The sequence below is a fragment of the Leptonychotes weddellii genome, chromosome 6, assembly GCF_054177405.1.
Source record: "Leptonychotes weddellii isolate Sample4059 chromosome 6, ASM5417740v2, whole genome shotgun sequence".
Classification (NCBI taxonomy): domain Eukaryota; kingdom Metazoa; phylum Chordata; class Mammalia; order Carnivora; family Phocidae; genus Leptonychotes; species Leptonychotes weddellii.
Window position 1 is genome coordinate 51,142,907 of NC_138374.1, and position 20,100 is coordinate 51,163,006.

The following is a 20,100-nucleotide window of genomic DNA, read 5'->3' on the forward strand; positions in this document are numbered from 1 at the left end:
AAAATCTAAAAAAAAAAAAAAAAGAAATAAGCTCCCCTTTGCTGAAATCAATAGTATTCAAGATATGTAGATTGTCTAAAATGAGACACCACCCCTTTCTTGTTCAGAGTAAAAGAATTTCACTTAGAGATGAAGTGTGGGGCTAAATCTTTGAGGATCCCATGTTCTAAGGCATCTGGCTGCCTGACATGACCAGCAGTCTCAGGAATGTTGCGTCTTCCTTGAGTGGACCCTTCATGCAAGGTGGTAGAGCGCCTAAAAGCACAGAGAGCTAGGCCTTCGCTGACTTTACAGAACAGATTGTAGGAACCCGTTTTGTGGCTACTGGCCAATAAATGTTTGTTTTATAGATATTTTTATGGATGTCACAATTTGTTCTGAGATCTGTTTTCATGATAACCTGGCAAGCAGATTGTAGGAGGAAATACCTAACCAACACTGTCAGCGGCTACTGCTTATGAGAAAAGAACCTAAGGACGTGCAGCACTGACTTGGCTTGCATAATAAGTTCGCCTTCACGTCCCTGGGTAATTGACTGTGCCTCTGGTTCCCCATCTGGGAAACCAGGAGGTTGGACCCTTTCTCTTGTAGCTCCTCGTGGTCCTCGTGGTCAACTCGGTGAGCAAATGTATACCGAGCTTCTCCTGTGAATCAGGCCCTGCCCCAGGCTCTGGGATACATCCATAAGCAAGATAGCCAAGTCTCTGTTGTCTTCTACTGGGGAGGGAGTTGTGGGGACATATAACGTATATGAAAACAAACACACGAAAGGGAGATGTCAGGCAGTGATATGTATTAAAGATCTGGAAGAAGAGCTTCCTAATGGAAAAGACCGCAAGTGCAAAGACTATGAGAGAGGGACAGCCTTGTCCTGAGTCCCAGGGGGGCTCAAGCAAGGGACTTCGGGAGGGTAGAGGGGGTGACATTGGACCTAGGAAGGAGCCTCGCAGCTTTGGCAAGTGGTTTAGACTTATTTCCAGTTTCAGTGAGGGCCACAGGGAGGTTTTCAGCTGGGACGTGATACAAAATGAGATTGATGCTTCAGAAGGCCGCAGCACAGAGCAAGGACAGGGGGGTGCTGGCTGGGAGGGAGGCTGGTGAGAAAGTCAATCTCAGAGCAAGAAGGCTGGGGCTGGGCTGGGGCACAGCATCAGACATGCATCTTGGACATAGAGCCAACAAGACTTACTGGCAGATTGGATATGGAATGTGGAGAAAAGAGAAATCAAGGATGATCCCAAGGGTTTTTGCCTTGAGCAACGAGGTAAATGTCGCTGTCCTTTATTTACCAAGGTAAGGAAGCTCAGGGAGAGGAGGGGGAGGTTGGGTTGAAAATCAATTACTTTGTTTGGCCATTTAATTTTTTGAGATATCTTTTTAAAATCCTGGTGGAGTTGCCCAGGGAACTCAGAGGGGAGGTTTGGATCGATTGATATAAAATTGAGAGTCATCAGATCAAATTAAACCACGTGAGATCATCTAGGAAGAAGATGTATGTAGCAAGAGAAGAGAGACAAAGACAGACCCTGGAGCCCTCCAGCATGGAGAGGAAGAGGGGCTGGCAAAGGAAAGAGAGAAGGTACAGCCCCTGAGGAGAAGGAATTGGAGGCCAGTAAGGTGACGGGGATAACTGGAGTAGAAAGAGCTTCGAGAAATTAGAAGAGGTGTGCCACGGGAGTTAGTATCCTGGGAACTTTCCTTAATACACTGAGGATTCATCTACACCTCAGAGGTCAAGTAGGGGTAGAACAGAGAACTGACCATCAGCTTTGCAAGATGTGGGTCATTGGTGACTTTGATAAGAGCTCTTTCAACCAAGCAGTGGGGCCAAAAGCCCCAAGGGAGGGAGGGGAAGAAATGGAGAAAGCCAGGACAGACAACACAGGGGAGTAGACACTCCCAGGCAGGTGTAAGAAACCATTTGGCCAGGAACGGACACTTGGAACTCTTCCCAGTCTGCCAAATAGCCTCCCAGGCCAAGGACACAAGAGTTGGCCTCTATTTGGGAAAATCTGAATGGCCATCAATTCTTTGCAGCTTCTCCATCAAGAGGTAGGATCTATTTCCTTACCTCCTGAATCTATGCCAGCTTCTGACTTGCTTTCACCAACAGAATGTGACAGCAGTGAGGTTGCTTGAATTGTACATCTTGGAACCAGGAGGCCTAGCAGCTCCTGCTTTGGCCCCTCTTGGAATGCTCCTGCCATGAGAACAAATCAGAGCTAGTCTGCTGGAAAGACCACGGGAGCTAGAACCTGGCTTCCTGGCTGACAGCCACCAACTACCAGACATATGAGTGACAACATCTTAGACCATCCGGACCATCACCCTAACAGCTGACTATACGTGTGTAAATGAGTCCAGCCCAAATGTGCCAACCTAGAGAATCATGAACTAATATGTGATTGTTGTTGTAAGACACTAAATTCTGGGCTGGTTTGTTAGACAGCAAAAGCTAACTGGTACCATTCTTAGAGTCAAAAATTTTTATATTTTTTTTTATTTTAAAGATTTTATGTATTTACGAGAGAGAGAGAGAGAGAGCACAAGCACCAGCAGGGGGAGGGGCAGAGGGAGAAGTAGACCCCCCCACTGAGTGCAGAGCCCTCAGCGGGCTCGATCCCAGGACCCTGAGATCATGACCTGAGCAGAAGTCAGACCCTTAACTGACTGAGCCACCCAGGCGCCCTGATTCAAAAATTCTTAAAAACACAAACTCAGATACCCATTTCTTCCCATCCATTCTTCTTCCATCCATTCTTGTCCCAAAGTACTGCACTTTTGAGTCTATATGTTTATTCTCAAGAGGAGACTCACTTGTCCTTTGGGCTTTCCTTGACTGCTTTGGGTGCCACCCCCTGGCTCAGACTTTAGGCCACTTCTCCTCCTTCCCGTCCTATTTGAAGTCTAGGTTCTCCATTTATTCTCTACCAGTTATTTGGTTAGCGTCAGGCACTGAGCTGTGGGCCTTCACATCCTCAGCGTTAAAGTCCTCAAAATCTATGGGATTTGATATGATAGATCCCACTTTACAAAGGAGGAAACAGAAGTTCAGAGAAGCAAACTGACTTTTCTCCATTAGGAAGTTCAAGTGTTATGTGACTCAGCAAGCAATGTGCTTCTACGCTAATGCAATTAGCCCCCAGCTATGCCAGAGTGAAATGAGTTAACTAGGTGGCTTAAAAAGCGACTGGGAACAATACACTCAGCTCACATATTGAGAGTTCGATACTGGTTAGAGTGCAAACTTTATATAGAGTTAGTGTGGGTTTCTGCAAAATAGTAGTTCCGGGCGCCTGGGTAGCTCAGTCGGTTAAGCGACTGCCTTCAGCTCAGGTCATGATCCCAGGGTCCTGGGATCGAGTCCCGAGTCAGGCTCCCCCTGCTCTGCGGGGAGCCTGCTTCTCCCTCTGCCTCTGCCTGCCATTCACCCTGCTTGTGCTCTCTCTCTCTGTCAAATAAATAAATAAAATCTTTAAAAAAAAAAAATAGTAGTTCCATGAGATTTTAAGCGTTTTGTAAAGAAGGATCTATCAGGTAAGTCTGGGAATGTGTGGACTTCAGAGCCTTTACCGCAGGAACGGAGGCTGTGCATGTCTGGGAGGAGAGAGGGGTATGCAGCCTTTCCCGGCTGTGTCTGATTGCATGACTCGGTTTCCCCCAGACACCAGCTATAACGTCTCAAAGAACCACTATCCTTCAGAATATACTTTGGGAAATGCTGTCCTGTGGGATGGGTTCCTAATTCTTTTAAAGTTGGAAGTGACCTCCTCAAAGTTATATGCTCTATATTTAAGAGGAAAATCAGAAACAGATTATTTCTGCTTTGTGCTTGAACTTGCAAAATTATACAACTTCCTTTGCTGTGATTGTCGGACAACCAGATCCGTTTGTGATCATACCTCTTAGGGCCCTGCATGGGGTGAGGGACACATACTTGATGACCTTGGGGACCAGGTGAATTTCGGACGAGGGCCTCCAAGGAAAGCCAAATGCTCATGCTCAGAGGGGCTTGGGTCACTCCAGCCATTTCCCATTTTGTAAATCCCCTGAAGAGCTGCCTCCTTCTGTCCTCCAAGAAGGCTGGGGGACTCCTTTGCATCCCACAGCCTCTCTCCTATCCGTGGCTGCTGGACACCCCTTCTCACAGCCCCACCCCCAGACTGCTTCTAAGGCCTTCAAAAGCCTCAGGCCACTCAAAAGCCTCCTTCTGGGCAGAGCGAACCAAACCACCTGTCCTAGAGGCCCACTCTGGTCCCGGGAGGCCCGCTGGGCTCTGGCCCTTCCCACCCCTCCTTCTAGAGACAGGATCCTGGATCAGTTATGCAAACGTTTCCTCCCACAGAGGTTGGCCCAGGCCCTCCTTCCTGCTGTCCCCTGTTGTCCCCACAGCAAGTCTGCTCCTGACCAGCCGGCTGGAGCTGACGTCCTCAGGAGCAGCTGCGGGTGGGTACGCAGGTAGCAGGGGCGTGGGGAAGAGAGACGTCAGCCTAACTGGCCAGTCACAGGGGACTCTCACTGAAGGGTGGCACAGCCACACCAGGGAGCCCCGTGCAGACTTTGGAAGTGATGTGGAAAGGCTTGAGTGGGGTAGGAACTGCTCCTCGGATGTGGAGGCTCTGTCTGTTTGGGAGTGGAGGTGGGCCCCGTGTCAGGTTCTTGAGTGCAGCCTTCTGGGCCTCCGCTCCCAGTGACGGGCGGGCAAAGAGAGCAGTGGTGTCGCAGGAGGGCAGGAACTATGGAGGAACTGTTGTCAGCCTTCAGAAGGGGCATCTCTGGAGTCCTAAGGGGAGTGGCCCTGGCCAGAACCCAGACAACCAAGCTGGACGACCCCGCATCTGGCAAGTGGGTGGGTCCTACAGGGAATGGTCAGTGCAGGCTGGAATCCCAGGAGCTGGCCACGGTGGCTCGTGAGCCTTCCAGGGAGGGGACAGGCTCTGGATGCATACTGCTTCTGGCTTATGGATGGATGCATGATTGAAGGGCAGCCCAGGGGAGTATTTGATGTCGGGGTGCTGGGCTCCAGGTGCAGAGGGCCCGTGTGAACCGGAAGGTCTATCTCATGACATGATTTGCAAGGGGAGGGGGGGGTGGGGGGGGCAGGTGGAGGAAGCAAGATACCCAAAGGTAAGTTCAATACGCTCATAGTTTTCCCCAGTACATACTGCCCCTCAATGGGCAGTGTGAGGTCTCCCCGTATGAAAAGGGGGCTCTGTTTTGAGAAGAAGATAGGAGGGCTTCTCCTGAATTGAGAGACCAGCAAATGTCCAGTCCTTTCCTATACAACTTGGCTTCCCAGCCTGGGCCCCGGGTGTGTCTGCACAACCTTTGGGACTTCAGTCTCTCAGCAAGTGACAGGCTCCACGTTCCTGAAGATGGTGTGAGGCTCACCACCTGCAGCTCTCCCAGCAGCCCCGACAGATGGCCCATGTGAGCCTCCGCTCCAGCCACACAGACGCAGCCAGGCCCTGGCCTCACACCTGTCTTCCTGGGTACCTGGGAGAGGATCCTCACCCTGGTCCAGCCCCGGGACACTGACGGTGTGTGGGCTTCCTTCCTTCCTGATCTCTTGGCCTCTGGATCCCTTGGTGGGGGGGGATGGGTGGCGGCCGGGGTGGGGGGTGTGTTACCGGATGCCCCGGCAAGATGTTTCCGTTCTCTGTCCCTTCTTTCTGGAATCATCAACCATCCTGGGGGGGGGGGTGGTGTTTCAGGGCATGTGGTGTGTTCAGTCAGAAAACCAGGACGGTCCCTAGAAGCTATAACCGCTTGCCAGGAACTGAGGGGTTTCCTGGCGTGCAGCACTTTGGTGCTAACACCAGAAAAGTCCTGTGCAAAAGCAGGACAAGTTGGTCCCCCTACTTCTTTCCAGCCTTCCCAGCACCTTGTACAAGTTCAGAGGGGAATAGCCAGCGGTGAGAGAGCCTCAGGCCTCAGCCCCCCAAGGACCTGTCAGAGGCATGGGAGGGAAGACCGGGGGACCAGTGTCTTCAGCTCGCTGAAGGCTGCCCTGGGGGAGAGGGAGGAACTCCTTCAAGGGACCCCTGGGGTGGGAGCGAGACCTATGGGACACGTGGAGGGTGAGTCGGGCACCCGGAAGCATCACAGGGGGGTAGAAAATGTTTGATTCAGAGTCAGCATGTGGGGTAGGGCACATGGCAGCCCTGCTGTGTGCAAGCCAACTCTCAGTGAAGACCTGGGAATGTGAGTTACTCTCCCGGGACGACAGTGCCGTCTGTGAAATGGGAACTTCCGAGGTACCCAGATGAAATTATCAAGCCCGGAGCCTAGAACAAAGCAGGCACTGAACAAATGTGAGTCAAACCTTCCCAGAGCCGAGGGGCCTCGGCCAGTCTGGCGGGTGGGGGCGGCAGAGGACCACCAGACGTGGAGAGGGCACGACGTGGGAGACCACCCGGGCCACGTCCCTTTCCGCACAGCCCGGGGGGCCGGCCCCGTGCCTGGCACCCACCTTCCGCTGGCTGGCTTTCTCCTTAGAAATGTTTTGGAGCCACCTATCAGCGCTGAGGCAGTGGGTGGGTGCTCATACGCCTGATTAAGAATAAGAGAGAGGGTAGGACATTTTCCCCAGGGAAATATATTCCCCCTGGGGAATTAGCCATAAAGCAGAACTGACAGGGGCGGTTCGGGAAGTGCCAGAGCTGGGAAGCTCTTTGGACATCATTGTGTCCAACCCTTTTGTGAACAGACAGAAATGCAGCTGAAAGACGGTTAGCGCCCTACTCACGGCTGTGTATTTTTACCCTTGGGCCCTTGCCTACATGTGTGCTATTTTGCACAATAAAACGTTTTTTTTTAAAAAAGACAAATGTTCTCTTATTTTAATTTGCATTTCCCTGATAATTAGTAAGGTCGAGTGTATTTTTACATGTTGATTAGCCATTTGTAGCTCTATAAATTTCCTGTTTTTCTCCTTTGCACATTTTCCAATTAAGTAATAGCTTCTTTGGAGCGGGCGATGCGAACGGCTGACAGACTTTAAGAAAATGCCATTCCCACCCCGTCCTCCCCACAGCGAGAGCCCTTCGAGCTGAGGAGACTCCAGGCCGGTCTCCTGGCACTTGAACTTGACGGGGGAAGGGGCTTGGAGCTGGCTGCCAGCAGGGGTTGGCCCTGTTGGGGCTCAGCCAGGCATTCTGGGAAGGCGGCCTGGGAACACTGGCTGGTGGGGTGTTGGGCCAAGCCTGCGTGACTCACGGGGAGTGGCTGGGTGCCGAGGCAGCAGGGCTTCATGGTAGCTCCACCTGTCACCGGGGTGGGGGTGGAGGGGAGCAATGGCTCCCAGAAGCCTGGGTGCTGCTGGGGGAGGGGAACCTCCAAGGACCCCAGCTCTCGGGGCAGTCTCAGGGTGCCAAGAATGGGGTCCGGGGGACACAGAAGTGGGGTCTGGACTTAACCCTTCAGCTATCGAAGAAGAGATAGAAGGCTTTTATACTCCGAAAACATCTCTGCATCTGCCAGTCTGTGCCAAGTAAGTCCTGCCTTGGATGGTTGCTGTGGGATCCCGGGCAGCCCTTAAGGGTGGACTTCACAGTTTATAGTTTACAAAGTGCTTTCACCCATGTGTGGGAGTCTTGGCCATGTGCAGACTTACCCGGGTGTCACCGTCCTTCCCCACCGGACTGTCGGCACCAGGAGGCCAGGACCATCCTACCGCCATGGTATCTGGGTGCCTGGGGGAGGGCTCAGTGGACATGGAAGCCACCAGTCAGCTGTCCCCTTGGCCATGTGGGCTGACTTGGCTTGTACCCCATTTCAGACTGCAGCGTCCCGTCCGTCCCCAGGCTTCCACCAGAACTCCAGTCAGCCCGGCATTTGATGACAAACTTGTGGAGTCATCAGGAGGGGCCGGTGCTCTTCTCCCAGACTTTCTGACCCCTTTCTCCTACTTCCTGTATTTTCCCTCAGGTCATTTCAACTTCCTCTTTCCTGTTTTCCGAGCAATTCGGCTCAGCCGCTGCGCCTACTGTCTGTCTGGCCTACCCCCATCCCTCTCTGCGCTGCTTCGAGAAAACAAAAGGCCTTCCATTCGCAAAATGCCACTTTCTGTCCCAGACACGTGTTGACTGAACGGTTGTTTTCTTCTCTCCCATGGGTCATCAGAATAGCTTTGTGTGGGACACAAGACGAAGAGACCGTCTCAGAGAGCGTGCCCCAAGTCCCACACACTCACAGCCCGTCAGGAGCGGCGCAGGGACTAGGACCCGGGCTGCCTTTGGCCTCCTCCACCACCTCGCCTCCAGTTTCCCTCCCACATGGAGGGATGTGCTCACTCTCTGCCTGAGCACACGGCCCGGAACATTTCGCAGTGACCGCAGAGAAACCAGGCTAGTCTGGGCTCCTGGAGGGTCAGGTAAGCCGGGCTGGGGAGAGACCCTTGGCAGCTTAGGCTACTGTTTACCATTTACTTCTAGAGCATCATGAATGCCCTGGGGGCCTGGTAATTCAAGTCAGCTAGGGGTGGAGGGCGTCTCTTCCCTCTTCTGTAAGGAATCTAATCCTCCTTTCCATTTATTTCCTTGTGAAGCCAAATCAGCTGCCCCCCAGAACGCCCTCCAATTCAGCAGCACTCACACATTTTAAAAGTTTACCCAGAGATGTGTTTTACACATAGCCCATGTGAACACAAAACACACAACTGAGTGAAAGTTACACGAAACACACCCACCCTCAGGCATGACACATGCATACATTTTCTCTGCTATCCCTTTGTTTCAACACTAGTCATAATCCGCTGTTGCAAATCACTACTCTAATTCAAAGCGTACTTGATCTCGGGGTCCTGCGTTCTGGCCCCGCGGGCTCCACGCTGGGCATGGAGCCTACTTAAAAAAACACAGAACAAAGTACTGACAGAATGCCATCAGAAAAACCCTACTAGACCCACTTTCGCAAACAGACGAGCCACACCTGGATCACCAACATTTGTTTGTACAGAAAGTATCCAGGCATGAAGCAAAAGCAAAGCCTTTAGAAACTTGGCTCTGGTGAAATCCGCAGTTTGCTTGATTGAGCATTGACTGCAATCCCTTACCACCCCCGCCATCTCACTCACTCTCCAGGTAACAACCAGGAAGCCTGGAGGGGGACACTTGAAGGACCACCTGCGGCCACAGAGAGACCCTCTGTCTCCAAGGGCAAGGACAGGTTTGGGGCCTCCACTCCCAATAGTACTGATGTGACATACAGGACCAAAAGCACGAAATAAGACCAAGTACTTTATTATGTAACCTAAAAGTCTGTGTAAAAGCTACAAATAATGCACCAAATAATATTATACATTTATAGTATGTGTAACAAAAAATATATATACAATATTAAGGTAAAAATTCCAAGGTCTACAGACAAATTTAAGAAAAAGTTATAGTTGGACATTTTAATATACTTTTTAAAAAACTCGATGGATCAAGCAAACAAATAATAATCTCATAATACAGAGGATTAAGTAATACAATCAACATACTCAATTTAATAGGTATGCTAAGAATTTTTAAGATCAGAAATAAAGAACATACATCCGTTTCCTATGTCCCTGGAAAGTTTACCAAATTAGTCGTGTATTTAGCCGCAGTAGAAACTAATAAATTATTAAAAGCAGAGATTTTGCGAACAACATATGCTGATCACAGGCCAATGAAACTAGAAATCAGTAAGTTTGACCCCCAAATTCCCTCAACTATCTGAAAATTATGAAACATTTTTCTAACATAACTTCTAGATCAATGAGAAAATTGCAATTAAAATAACAGATTTCCTAGAAAATAATGAAGTAAAGAATACATCTAAAACCCTATGCATTATAGTAAAGATATACTCAAAAGAAACATTATGACCTCAAATTCTTTTTTATGTAAAACGGGAGACTAAAAACGTGTGACTTCCTTCTAAATTTAAAAAATTAGAAAAAGGGCGCCTGGGTGGCTCAGTTGGTTAAGCGACTGCCTTCACCTCAGGTCATGATCCTGGAGTCCCAGGATCAAGTCCCGCATCGGGCTCCCTGTCAACAGGGAGTCTGCTTCTCCCTCTGACCCTCCCCCCTCTCATGTGCTCTCTCTTTCATTCTCTCTCTCAAATAAATAAAATCTTTAAAAAATTAAAATTAAAAATTAGAAAAAAAGATCAAACGTATTCCCTCTCTCAAAAAAAGCAAGAGGGTGGGAGGTGCCTGGCTGGCTCAGTCGGTAGAGCATGCAACTCTTGATCTCAGGGCTGTGAGTTCGAGCCCCACATTAGGCAAAGAGTTTACTTAAAAAAAAAAAAAGTAAGAGTTTAATAACAAACTTACAAATCAAGAAATAGTGTTATTATGTTATTGAGACATGGACATCAATTCCAAAAAAATAGCTCAAAGAGTTGAAATCAGTTGCCTCTGGGGGACAGGAATTGGGTTAGGGAAGTATTACAGGGAACCACTTTTTACTGTTTTTAAGTTTCATGGTATTGACTTCTTAAACTATATAAATGTATTACTTGGATAAAAATTAAATTTAAGGGGTGCCTGGGTGTCTCAGTCGGTTAAGCCTCTGACTTCGGCTCAGGTCATGATCTCAGGGTCCTGGGATCGAGCCCCGCATCAGGCTTCTTGCTCAACAGGGAGTCTGCTTCTCTCTCTCGATTTGCCCCTCCCCCTGGCTAATGCTCGCATGCTTGCTCGCTCTCTCTTAAATAAAAATAAATAAATAAAATCTTTTAAAAATTAAATTCAAAAAATACTTAAAGAGTGAAGGGAAAGTGAACCTGGGAACTTTGACCCATCCTGATACAGTGGAAGGAACATGGATGGCCAGACAGGACTGAGTTTAAATTTTGCCTCTGCTGCTTATCTGTAATAGGATCCTGGGCAGTGCATTTCACCTTTCGGTCAGGATTTCTTCCTTTGTAAAATGGGCACTAACATGTACATCACTATACGAAGGGACAAGGATGAGCCCCAGCCTCGCGGACTAGATCAGGAGTCCCCTCCCATATACCCTTCCCTGGCATAGGCAGGACCCCCAGCCACAGACCCTTGCAGATGAACCCAGCCCATCAGCTCCCTGGTTTCACTTCTTGGTTAAAATTGTTATTTAGGGGGCACTTGGGTGTCTTAATTGGGGTTAAGCGTTCAACACTTGCTTTTGGCTCAGGTCGTGATCTCAGAGTCCTGAGACCGAGCCCCGAGTCCGGCTCTGTGCTCAACATGGCGTCTGCTTGGGTTTCTCTCTCCCTCTCTCTCTGCTCCACCCCTCCATGCTTGCGCTCTCTCTCTGTGTCTCTAAAATAAATAAATAAATCTTTTTAAAAAAACATCATTCTTTTGGTTTCAGTCTTTCATAAGCCACAGCATTTTGGATATTTTCCATAGTCTCAAGGCCCCTGGGCAGATATTAGCCACAGCTTGTATTTCCAAACAGAAAATGGGTTTTAAAAAAAAATGGCTTTAAGGGCATTAAGAACAGATGTCTTTACATCTACATCCACTTTTGAAGAGAAAATCTATTTCTTTATGCTTCAAACACTGGCAACAGACTAACAGCAGAAATAAAAACCTGGGACAAGATTCAAAATCATCAGAATTATAAAATCTACCTCTCGTGTTGGTGTAAAGATTCATCCCATTCCTGGTTCCACACCTCATGAAGCAGAAGAAGGTGTGGAAGGAGGGGAAGGCAGGCAAATGAAAAGGCAGGAACAATACAGCATGGTAAGCATCCAGATGCAGGAGGAGCAGTTGCCTGGATCTGAATGTGTTCTGGGAAGGCTTCCAGGAGGCGGCGATGTTCAAAGGAGGCCTGCCAGACTAAGTGGAAGTGGCCCAGATGAAAGCGTGTGGAGGAAGGTCTCCATACAAGGGAAGAGTTGTTCCCAAACTTGGTGCAAAGTCAAACCACCTGGGGATCTTTCAAAAGCACTGGTGCCTGGCTCCCACCCCCACACATCCTGTCTTAATTGGGCTGCGGGGTGTCGGGGCATCATCAGTTTCCATGCCCAGGTGATTCTAATGTGCAGCAAAACATGGGAACCCCTGGCTCACACCAGGGCGTGAGGCAAGAGCCCGTGAGTCTCTGTAAATTGGGGAGGAGGCCAGACAGTGGAATGGAAGGAAGCAGATGGGTTAAGATCTGGGGTGTAGAAAGCACAGGAGTAGGTGATAGTGGGGAGAGAGTGGGGATGGAAAAGCTGGGCAAGTCCAGGTTTCAGACTTGGGTAACGAGGTAGATGTGGTCCGTTTTCTGAGATGCAGGACACAGAAGGAGAAAGAGGTATGCACAGAAAGACCTGATGCTTAGAGGTGATGCATGCTTATTACGGGGAAGTTTGTCTCAGTAAATAGTAACCCTGGCCGTGGTCAAGGTCACCATCACCATCATCACCATCATCATCCTGATCTGATTCAGAGGCTGCTTAAAGCCCTCATGGCCGCAGGGATTAAAGCAGTGATGTCGCCCTCTAGTGTCAATGAAGTCAGACATAATTCCTGGCCTCATGGATTTCTCAGCTTGGCAGGGAAAATGCACTTTGAACAAGTGTGATGGGCCGGGATGTTAACAAGAAGGAAAGTATAGGAAAGCTATTAGAGTATAGGACAAAGATAGCTAACCTGGGTGAGCATCTAGGAAGTTCTTGAAGGCTAGTCTATCATTTAGGGTTAAGGGTTCTACTAGAGCCCAAACGACAGTGCCTCAAATAGCAGAAGTTTTTTGTTTTGTTTTCTTTCTCTTTTTCATGTAATGGCCCTGGGCTCTGCCATCCACAACATGTGGCATCCCTCTCTGGATTCAGGAGGGCAGCCCCTGCCTTTGCCATCCTCAGCCAGTAGGAGGGGGGAGTAGAAGTGAAGGGCAATCAGCTCCCTCTTTAAAGATGAGTCCTGCATCCTGCAGTTATATGTATATACTTATATATCGCTCCTGCCCACATCCCACGGCCAGATCTGAATCGTGTGACCACCTCTAGCTTGGAAGGGAAGCTGGGAAATGTAGTCGTTAGCTGGGCAGCCAGGTGACAGCTAACGCTCAGGGAGGGTCTATTGCTAGAAGGAAGAAGGGGGAAGTGGTCCTGAAGGATGGGTGGCAGTCATACCTGGTAAAGGAGTGGGGTGATTTTCCTCTTAACCCTGAGAGGGAGCCATCGAAGGTTTTCCAACAGGAAGCGCATGGTCAGATGTGTTTTTAAAAGAACGGAGTGGAGGGGGGCAGCAGATAAGACAGTGGGTAGTGAGGAGGCTATTGCTGAAAATCTAATGATAATGATGACTTGGACCCAGTGGGGATGGACAGAGGGCATATGGATCCAGGCACATATTTGGCCAATTGAAAAAATGTTTATAACAAAGTGTGACAAAGACTGTATGGGATTCCAACCTGAGTTGAAGACACATAACGTCTTTATTCATCCCTGCTTTCCGATGGTTAGGGGTCTTCAGAATCCCTCAGCCTCGTGACGTCATTTTAGTGAAACGAAATGCGAGTAACCCCAGTTGATATCATGAGGGCCAGTCAGCAGTAATTTTTAGTAGAACCAACCCTGTAACGGGGTCAGGCTATGCTCCCCAACTCTGAGAGGAGCGGGGGAGGGGACATGTTACAGGTGATCTCAGGTGGTCCAGCCCAGGGTCAAGATTAATGGTCAAGAAGGCCATTTGGGGCCAAGGGCATGCACCTGGAAGCAGCCAGTTGGCCCCCGAGGGGCGACGCCATCACCACTCTGGAAGCTTCCACCCGCGCTCTGCGCTCGCAGAGCTGGCTTCTGGGAACTTGGCAGACACAGAGACATCCACCAGCGAGCTTCATGGTTGTCCTTTTGGGAACTCAGTCCCATGAGAGCAAAAACCTCTGCAAAAGAAGAAAAAGGCAGAGCCTAACAAAGCCCAAGCAGCAAAAGGACCATTTGCAAAAGAGGATGCGACAACGGGAGGAAGCTAGCCAGGAGCTAATTCCCCCTGGAAACGCTCTTATCCCTGTGAGGTTCTGGCATAAAGCACGACGGCGGCCTCCCGTGGAGCTTCCCTTTGAGGAGAGCGAGCGGAGAGCTCTGCTTGAAGAGGTGGTCCCTCCAAGGCCAAGGCCGGAGAGCGTGAGATGGAGAGGGAGGGAGGCCGTGGGGCCCATGCTGGGGGCCCGCAGGAAGCTGGGCAGAGCTACACACAGACGCCCCCGAGCGGGACACCAGTGAGTGCCCCTTTGACAGAGAAGGGCCAGATCACACACCACTGTCTCCAGCTCCAGCCCCTGCAGGCCGGCACCCTGACGTTGCCAAGGTGTGCGTTTAAGACCTAGAGTGCAGGCAGCTGTGCGCGGAACACCCTGCCCTTTAGAGCCCAAACCAGCGGGGTTCAAGCCCGCCTGTCACAGAATGAGGCATGCCATGAATAAATGTGTTTAAGAAAAGGGGCACCTGGATGGCTCAGTCGGATGAGCATCCGACTCCTGAGTTTGAGTGGAGCCCCACATAAGGCTCTGTGCTCAGCCGGGAGTCTGCTTCTCTCCCTCTCCCTCCGCCCCACCTCCTGTTCACATGCTCGCTCTCTCTCTCTCTCTCTCTCTCTCCAAAACAAATAAATAAATCTTAAAACAAAACAAAACCCAAAAAATGGCCATTTGGCCCCAAGAGCACATGCTGGTGTTTCTTTCCCCAACAAAGTGGCACTTGAGGGGTGCTTGAAGGACCAGTAGGGTGACTGCAGACAACATGTCCCAGAAAGGACATTCAAGGCTCTCTCCCCCAGTGACCTCCACTCTTTCCAGCCTCATCTCTGGAGAGGGAGATGGATGTTCCCATCATCTTAATACGGAAACTTAGCTTTAGTGTTTCTTACCTTTCTCTGTCACACTGGAAGGATGAACTGCCAATAGGTTTTTCACTTCCTAGAAAGATCTGAAGATTAAAGTCTCCGTGCCCTTGGGGAGAGCAGAATGATCTCTTTGGTGCCTGGTGTTCTAGGCTTTACCAAAGTTACCATGAAAGAGCGAGAAGCATGGTGAGGTTTGGAAGAAGGGGCTGTGTGTTTACAGAAGCAGAACTTCCTTAAGAGGACGGGGAGGAGGGAGGACTGTGGGGCCAGGAAAAGTGAGCATTCAGTCCCTGTCCCTGGTGGGGGCCTGGGAGAGATGACCCCGGGGTGGGGGAGGCAGTGCACTCTGCAAGGATGGGTCACTGGACCCGATCCCCAGTAAGCCCCAAATTCTCAGGTCGCAGGCATGCATCAGAAGGGACAGTCCCCTGGCGTCAAGGACCCTGCAGAAACAGGGAGAAGAGACCTCTCCAGAGTGACATGTGTGCATGAATGACCAACAAAGGCCCCAGCCCAGATGCCTTGGCACTATGGAGAGCCCCAGGGTAGGGCGGTCAGGGGGGCCCCGGGAGAAATAAGATTGACTTTCCCTGTCAGCTCAACAAGGTTGAGGTGATTTCTAGAGAGGTTTTAGAGAATGAGAGAATAAGGAAATGGGATCCTTCTGGCACCCCTGGCTGTATGAACTGAGATTTATGCTTAACCTACCCCCTACTCCTTTCTGTCAGAACCCTCGGCTCCAGCCAGCCTGGTGTGGCCTTTCTGTCCAGATGGGGGTTCATTCCATGTCCCCTCCTCCATTACTTCTAAGGACCACTCAAGGAGCAGCACCCCCTCACTCCCTGCAACCCCCAAAGGCCTCTCCCTCCCTTCTCTGAAGCTTGAAGCTCACTCATGGTGTCACCCATTTGAGAGATGCGTATGGAGAGTGCTCTGCTTCTGCTGGGACTTGGCTCCCCAACTTGGCCAAGAGCTTCATGAAGGTAGGGACGTGGCCCTTTCTCCTAACCCTGGGCTGATCATTGGAGCCCCTGCCCGGTCGAGAGACCCGCAGGGCCCAGGGCTTGGCCCTTTCACCAGAGGCTCCCATCCCTTGTCAGCCTCTCTTCGCCTCATCATGCGGACTCACTTGCTGCTGCGCATGCCGGCACCCGGTCTGTAAGACCCAGGCCTGCCTCTGGGGGAGCCTGCTACCCAACCAGCAAGTGGGTGTTGTGGTGGCCCTCCTAGGACAAGCCTTGCCTACCTACTTCCTCCTCTGCCTGCCATAGATGGGCAGATTTTGCTGGAGCCTGACGTTGACAAATGGACCCGTTTTGTGTTAAGAGCCTCTGAGCTCTCTGTGCACCAGGACCCCAGCAGATGTAAACACTGGCGGCCTCTCTTCCTTGGCTAAATAAACTGCAGGCTTCCAGAACAAGCCACTGCCCCAGCACACACTCATGGTGTTTAAAAAAAGTGTCAGCTCGCTCCAGCCCATGCTCTTGGCAGAGGCCAGTTCTCCCTCTCCCAGTTGAATGTCCCAGACTCTGGGCCACTGATGTGCAGGCCAGGGAGCAACGGGGACAGAGCTCGTCTCCTAAAGGGGCCAGCCTGGGCCCCTCTGCTTCATGGACAAAGGATAGCTATGCATGAGGAGTAAATCCTAAAGCCCTGCCCGAGCTCCGAAGACATGTTCTTTTTGTTTAAAGTTTAGATCCTGTGAAAATAAGAATGTTACTCCCTTCACCCCTGACGCAAGGATATTTTAAACTTTTTTTTGGTATTCGTTATTCATTAATTCACCTGACATTTATGGGGCAGCCACTTGGTGCTGATTGCCAAGCATAACACTGCCCCCTCCACTCCAAGTTGCCTCAAAGCCCACATGAGTGCTCATCCCATTAATTTAAAGCTTTCATACCTATGTCTGTATATGCTAGATATAGATAGATGATAGATGATAGATAGATGATAGATAGATGATAGATAGATAGATAGATAGATAGATAGATAGATGATAGATGATAGATAGATAGATGATAGATAGATGATAGATAGATAGATGATAGATGATAGATAGATGATAGATAGATAGACTTCCTCAGCCCTTATCCCTGAGTCATATTTTATATTTAATCCATCATTTTCATTCAACTAACATTTATAGGGCCCCAGGATGGGCTGGCCACTCTCCTAGACCCTGGACATAAGACACACTCCAGGCCACCCATGTGACAGGGAGCTGACCATAGGCCTTGAGAGAGAGGAGGCAGAGAGGCCAGTGGAGGCTGTAGCAGACAGAGGCAATCAGAGTTGGGGACCCAGCTCCCAGGCAATGGGGTCTGGGGCAAGTCTTCCCCCTCTTGGGGCTCCCAGCCTCTTCTCCAAATAAGGAACTAGATCGGGGATCCTCTTTGAATTTCATGGACCAAGAAGAAAATCAAAAACCTAACTGCTGGAACCGTAGAGGTCACCAAGATTTTATTCCATGGTGTAAGGAATTTTGGAGAAAAAGGAAAGTCAGCCTACCACCTGCCATCTGCCATCACATTATTTCATAAAGGAAAGGACATTTTAGCCCCAAAGCAGGAAGGGTCAGTCTCAGAACAACAGCGGGGCTTGCAAACCGGATTCACTTAGCTGAATCAACAGCTCACTGCCTTGTCATTGCTGTCCTCATTCTGCCCCATCCAGGTGACCCCGGGCTGCCTAGATGCCCCGCATGACCCACTAACATCCTGCGATGCTGCGTGTGACCTGCTGGAGCCGTGACCAGGTGGCCAAAGCCCAGCCCAGTCTCCAGGCCGAAGACTTGGTCAGATGACTTCCAGTGACGTCTCTCCAACACTGAAGGGGTGTCCAGCCCACATCGCTTCCTGGAACCCCCTTTTCTGTCCCATCCACTTGCCTCATCCCCACAGCTGTCCGTCTCTCCTTCTCCTCCAGACACCCTGGAAAGTCATCCCTTTCCCACCCCTAGCCTTCAAGCCTCCAGCCTGGGGCCAGGGGGCACGAAGCACGAGGAGCACACACCAGCACACGTCCCATGTCACGGGAGAGGCTGCTGGTCCGCCGTGGGGGACATGGTCCTGTGCTTCCCAGACCCCCTGCGAGCCCGTCTGGCCTGCTCTCTGAGACTGTCAGCTGTGACCGGCTTCAGACATTGTCTCGGCTGCAGAGAGCTGCCTTGTCCAAGGTCTTCTTGGGGCGGCCTACGGGCAGCGATTGCTGGCCGGTCACCTTTGCCCAGCACAAGGCAACGCTAAAGGGCCACTCTAGTTCCCAGCAACCGGCCCCGCAACCGGCCCAGCGGGATCGAATCTCAGCTCAGCTCCTCCTCCACCCGCTCCGGATTCCCTCCCCTCCCTTCCCCAGGTGTGGCTCCCAAAGCGCCCTCTAACACCCTCTAAACACCCTGCCTCTAAAGTCGGAATCCGACTTGCTCACCATCAGTTCCGCCGATCGGCCAGAACCCATGGGCAGCCTTTCCCCCCCACACGTCCTTCCCATACACAAACCTCCATGAGCAAACTGGGGGCTTCGTGTGTCCAGAGGAGCTAAAGGACCTTAGGGTTCTTTTCCTATTCTAACAAAGCCTAGCCTACCCCCCACAGGTGTGCCCAGCTGCACCCGGTGTGTGCGTGTCCACACAGCTCCCCCACATGGGGGCTCAGAAACGGCATCGCGCGGCAGCTTCACGGGGTAACCCCACCACGCACACAGGTACAGAGTGGGTGACCAAGAGTAGGTGCCCACGGACAAACCCAGAGCAGCCCCTGGGGCCTTTCTGGGGTTCACAGAAGGGGCAGTGAACCCCATCCTTGTCCTGAGAGACTGAGATCCCTGGAGAAGCAGCAGCATCACCCGAGAACTCGCCAGAAGCACTCTGAGTTCCGTCTTCTCCCTCCTGCTGAGCCCTGAGCAGTCTCATCTGGGGTGCGGGGGGGCCCTCTGAGACTACAACTCCCTGTCGTGCTTTTTCCGTGCCAGCCCCCGTGCTAACTAGACTCTGTGTGCATTATCTCATTTAAAACTCACAGGCACACCATGAGATGCGCACCTGATGTGTGTCCTATCTTTGTTCAGATGACAAAGCCAAAGGGCAATAACCTTAAGAGGCTTGCCTGGAGTCACCCAGGCAGTCACAAACCCAGCCCGGCTCCCAAGCGTGTGCTCCTGATCACTTTCTAGGTGTAGCCCCCGGCCCGTGCTGGCCGAGTGTAAACACCACCCCCACACCCCAGGACGGTGCCCCATGCCAGCCCCACTTCCCCCGCCACCTCCTCTTTCCCCTGGGTCTCTCCTGCCCTGGCACCCAGTCCGAAACCTTTTCTCGAGAGAGGCAAGGCTGGGCCGTCCAAGCAGGGGGTGGGACGAGGGGCGGGAGCTAGAGCTGAACCTCATGAGCAAGCAGCACTTCAGCCAAGGCCCTCACCACCCTGCCTGGGGGAGCAGCAGGGAAGGCCGTGGCTCCAAGGGCTGGCAGTTGGCAGAATGGTGAGCCTGTCCCAGACCACAGCCCAGCTTGCACCCCAAAGCCTGGAGCGAAGCCCGCTGAGCCGTTGACCCGTGGAATCCAAAGGCTGCTGCTGTGGGTACATCTGATCCAGAACGTTTCCGGAATGGAGGGAGGGACCTGGGTTTGAGTCCTGGCTTGTCACCCACTTACTGAGTAACCTGGGCTGGGCACGTCCCCTCTTGGAATCTGTTCTTCGTTTCTGCAGGAAAGTGGTTGACTGATGGTTGGCAAGGATGTTTCCTGCTCTGAAACCGTGTCTTGGATTCTAGATTTCCATGGGACATTTGAGAAGTCTGGCCAGGACATGGGAATCTGAAGGGCGAACGGCTCTGGACCCGGCGCTCTGCACAGCCCACCTCATCTTCACGTGAGACTTGGGAGTGACCCCCTGTCTCCCCTGAGTGCCTGGCTTTGCACCCACTCCTCTGTCCCCCACATACTCCTGCACCCAGGAGGATTTCTTTCCTATAGCACATCCGGGCAGGGCACCAGGGCTCCGGAGGAGCGAGGAGTCAGGCCACGTGTCCCAGACCCGGAGGCGGCCATGGGGGCCCGTGGTGCTGTGACCGACGCCAACACCTCGTCCAGCCTTGAGAGCAACACCACGGGCATCACGGCCTTCTCCATGCCCGGCTGGCAGCTGGCCCTGTGGGCCACCGCCTACCTGGCCCTGGTGTTGGTGGCCGTGACGGGCAATGCCACGGTCATCTGGATCATCCTGGCCCATCAGAGAATGCGCACAGTCACCAACTACTTCATTGTCAACCTGGCCCTGGCTGACCTCTGCATGGCCGCCTTCAACGCC

At 51.5% G+C, this 20,100-nt stretch overlaps 1 protein-coding gene across 1 annotated transcript; it reads left to right on the forward strand.

Annotated features, from left to right (window-relative positions):
• Window positions 1–19,230: 19,230 nt before the first annotated feature.
• TACR2 (tachykinin receptor 2) lies at window positions 19,231–20,100 on the forward strand (the record flags this gene model as incomplete). Its single annotated transcript, XM_081823099.1, has 1 exon — window positions 19,231–20,100. A coding segment is annotated over exon 1 (261 nt), but the record flags the coding sequence as incomplete, so codon positions are not given.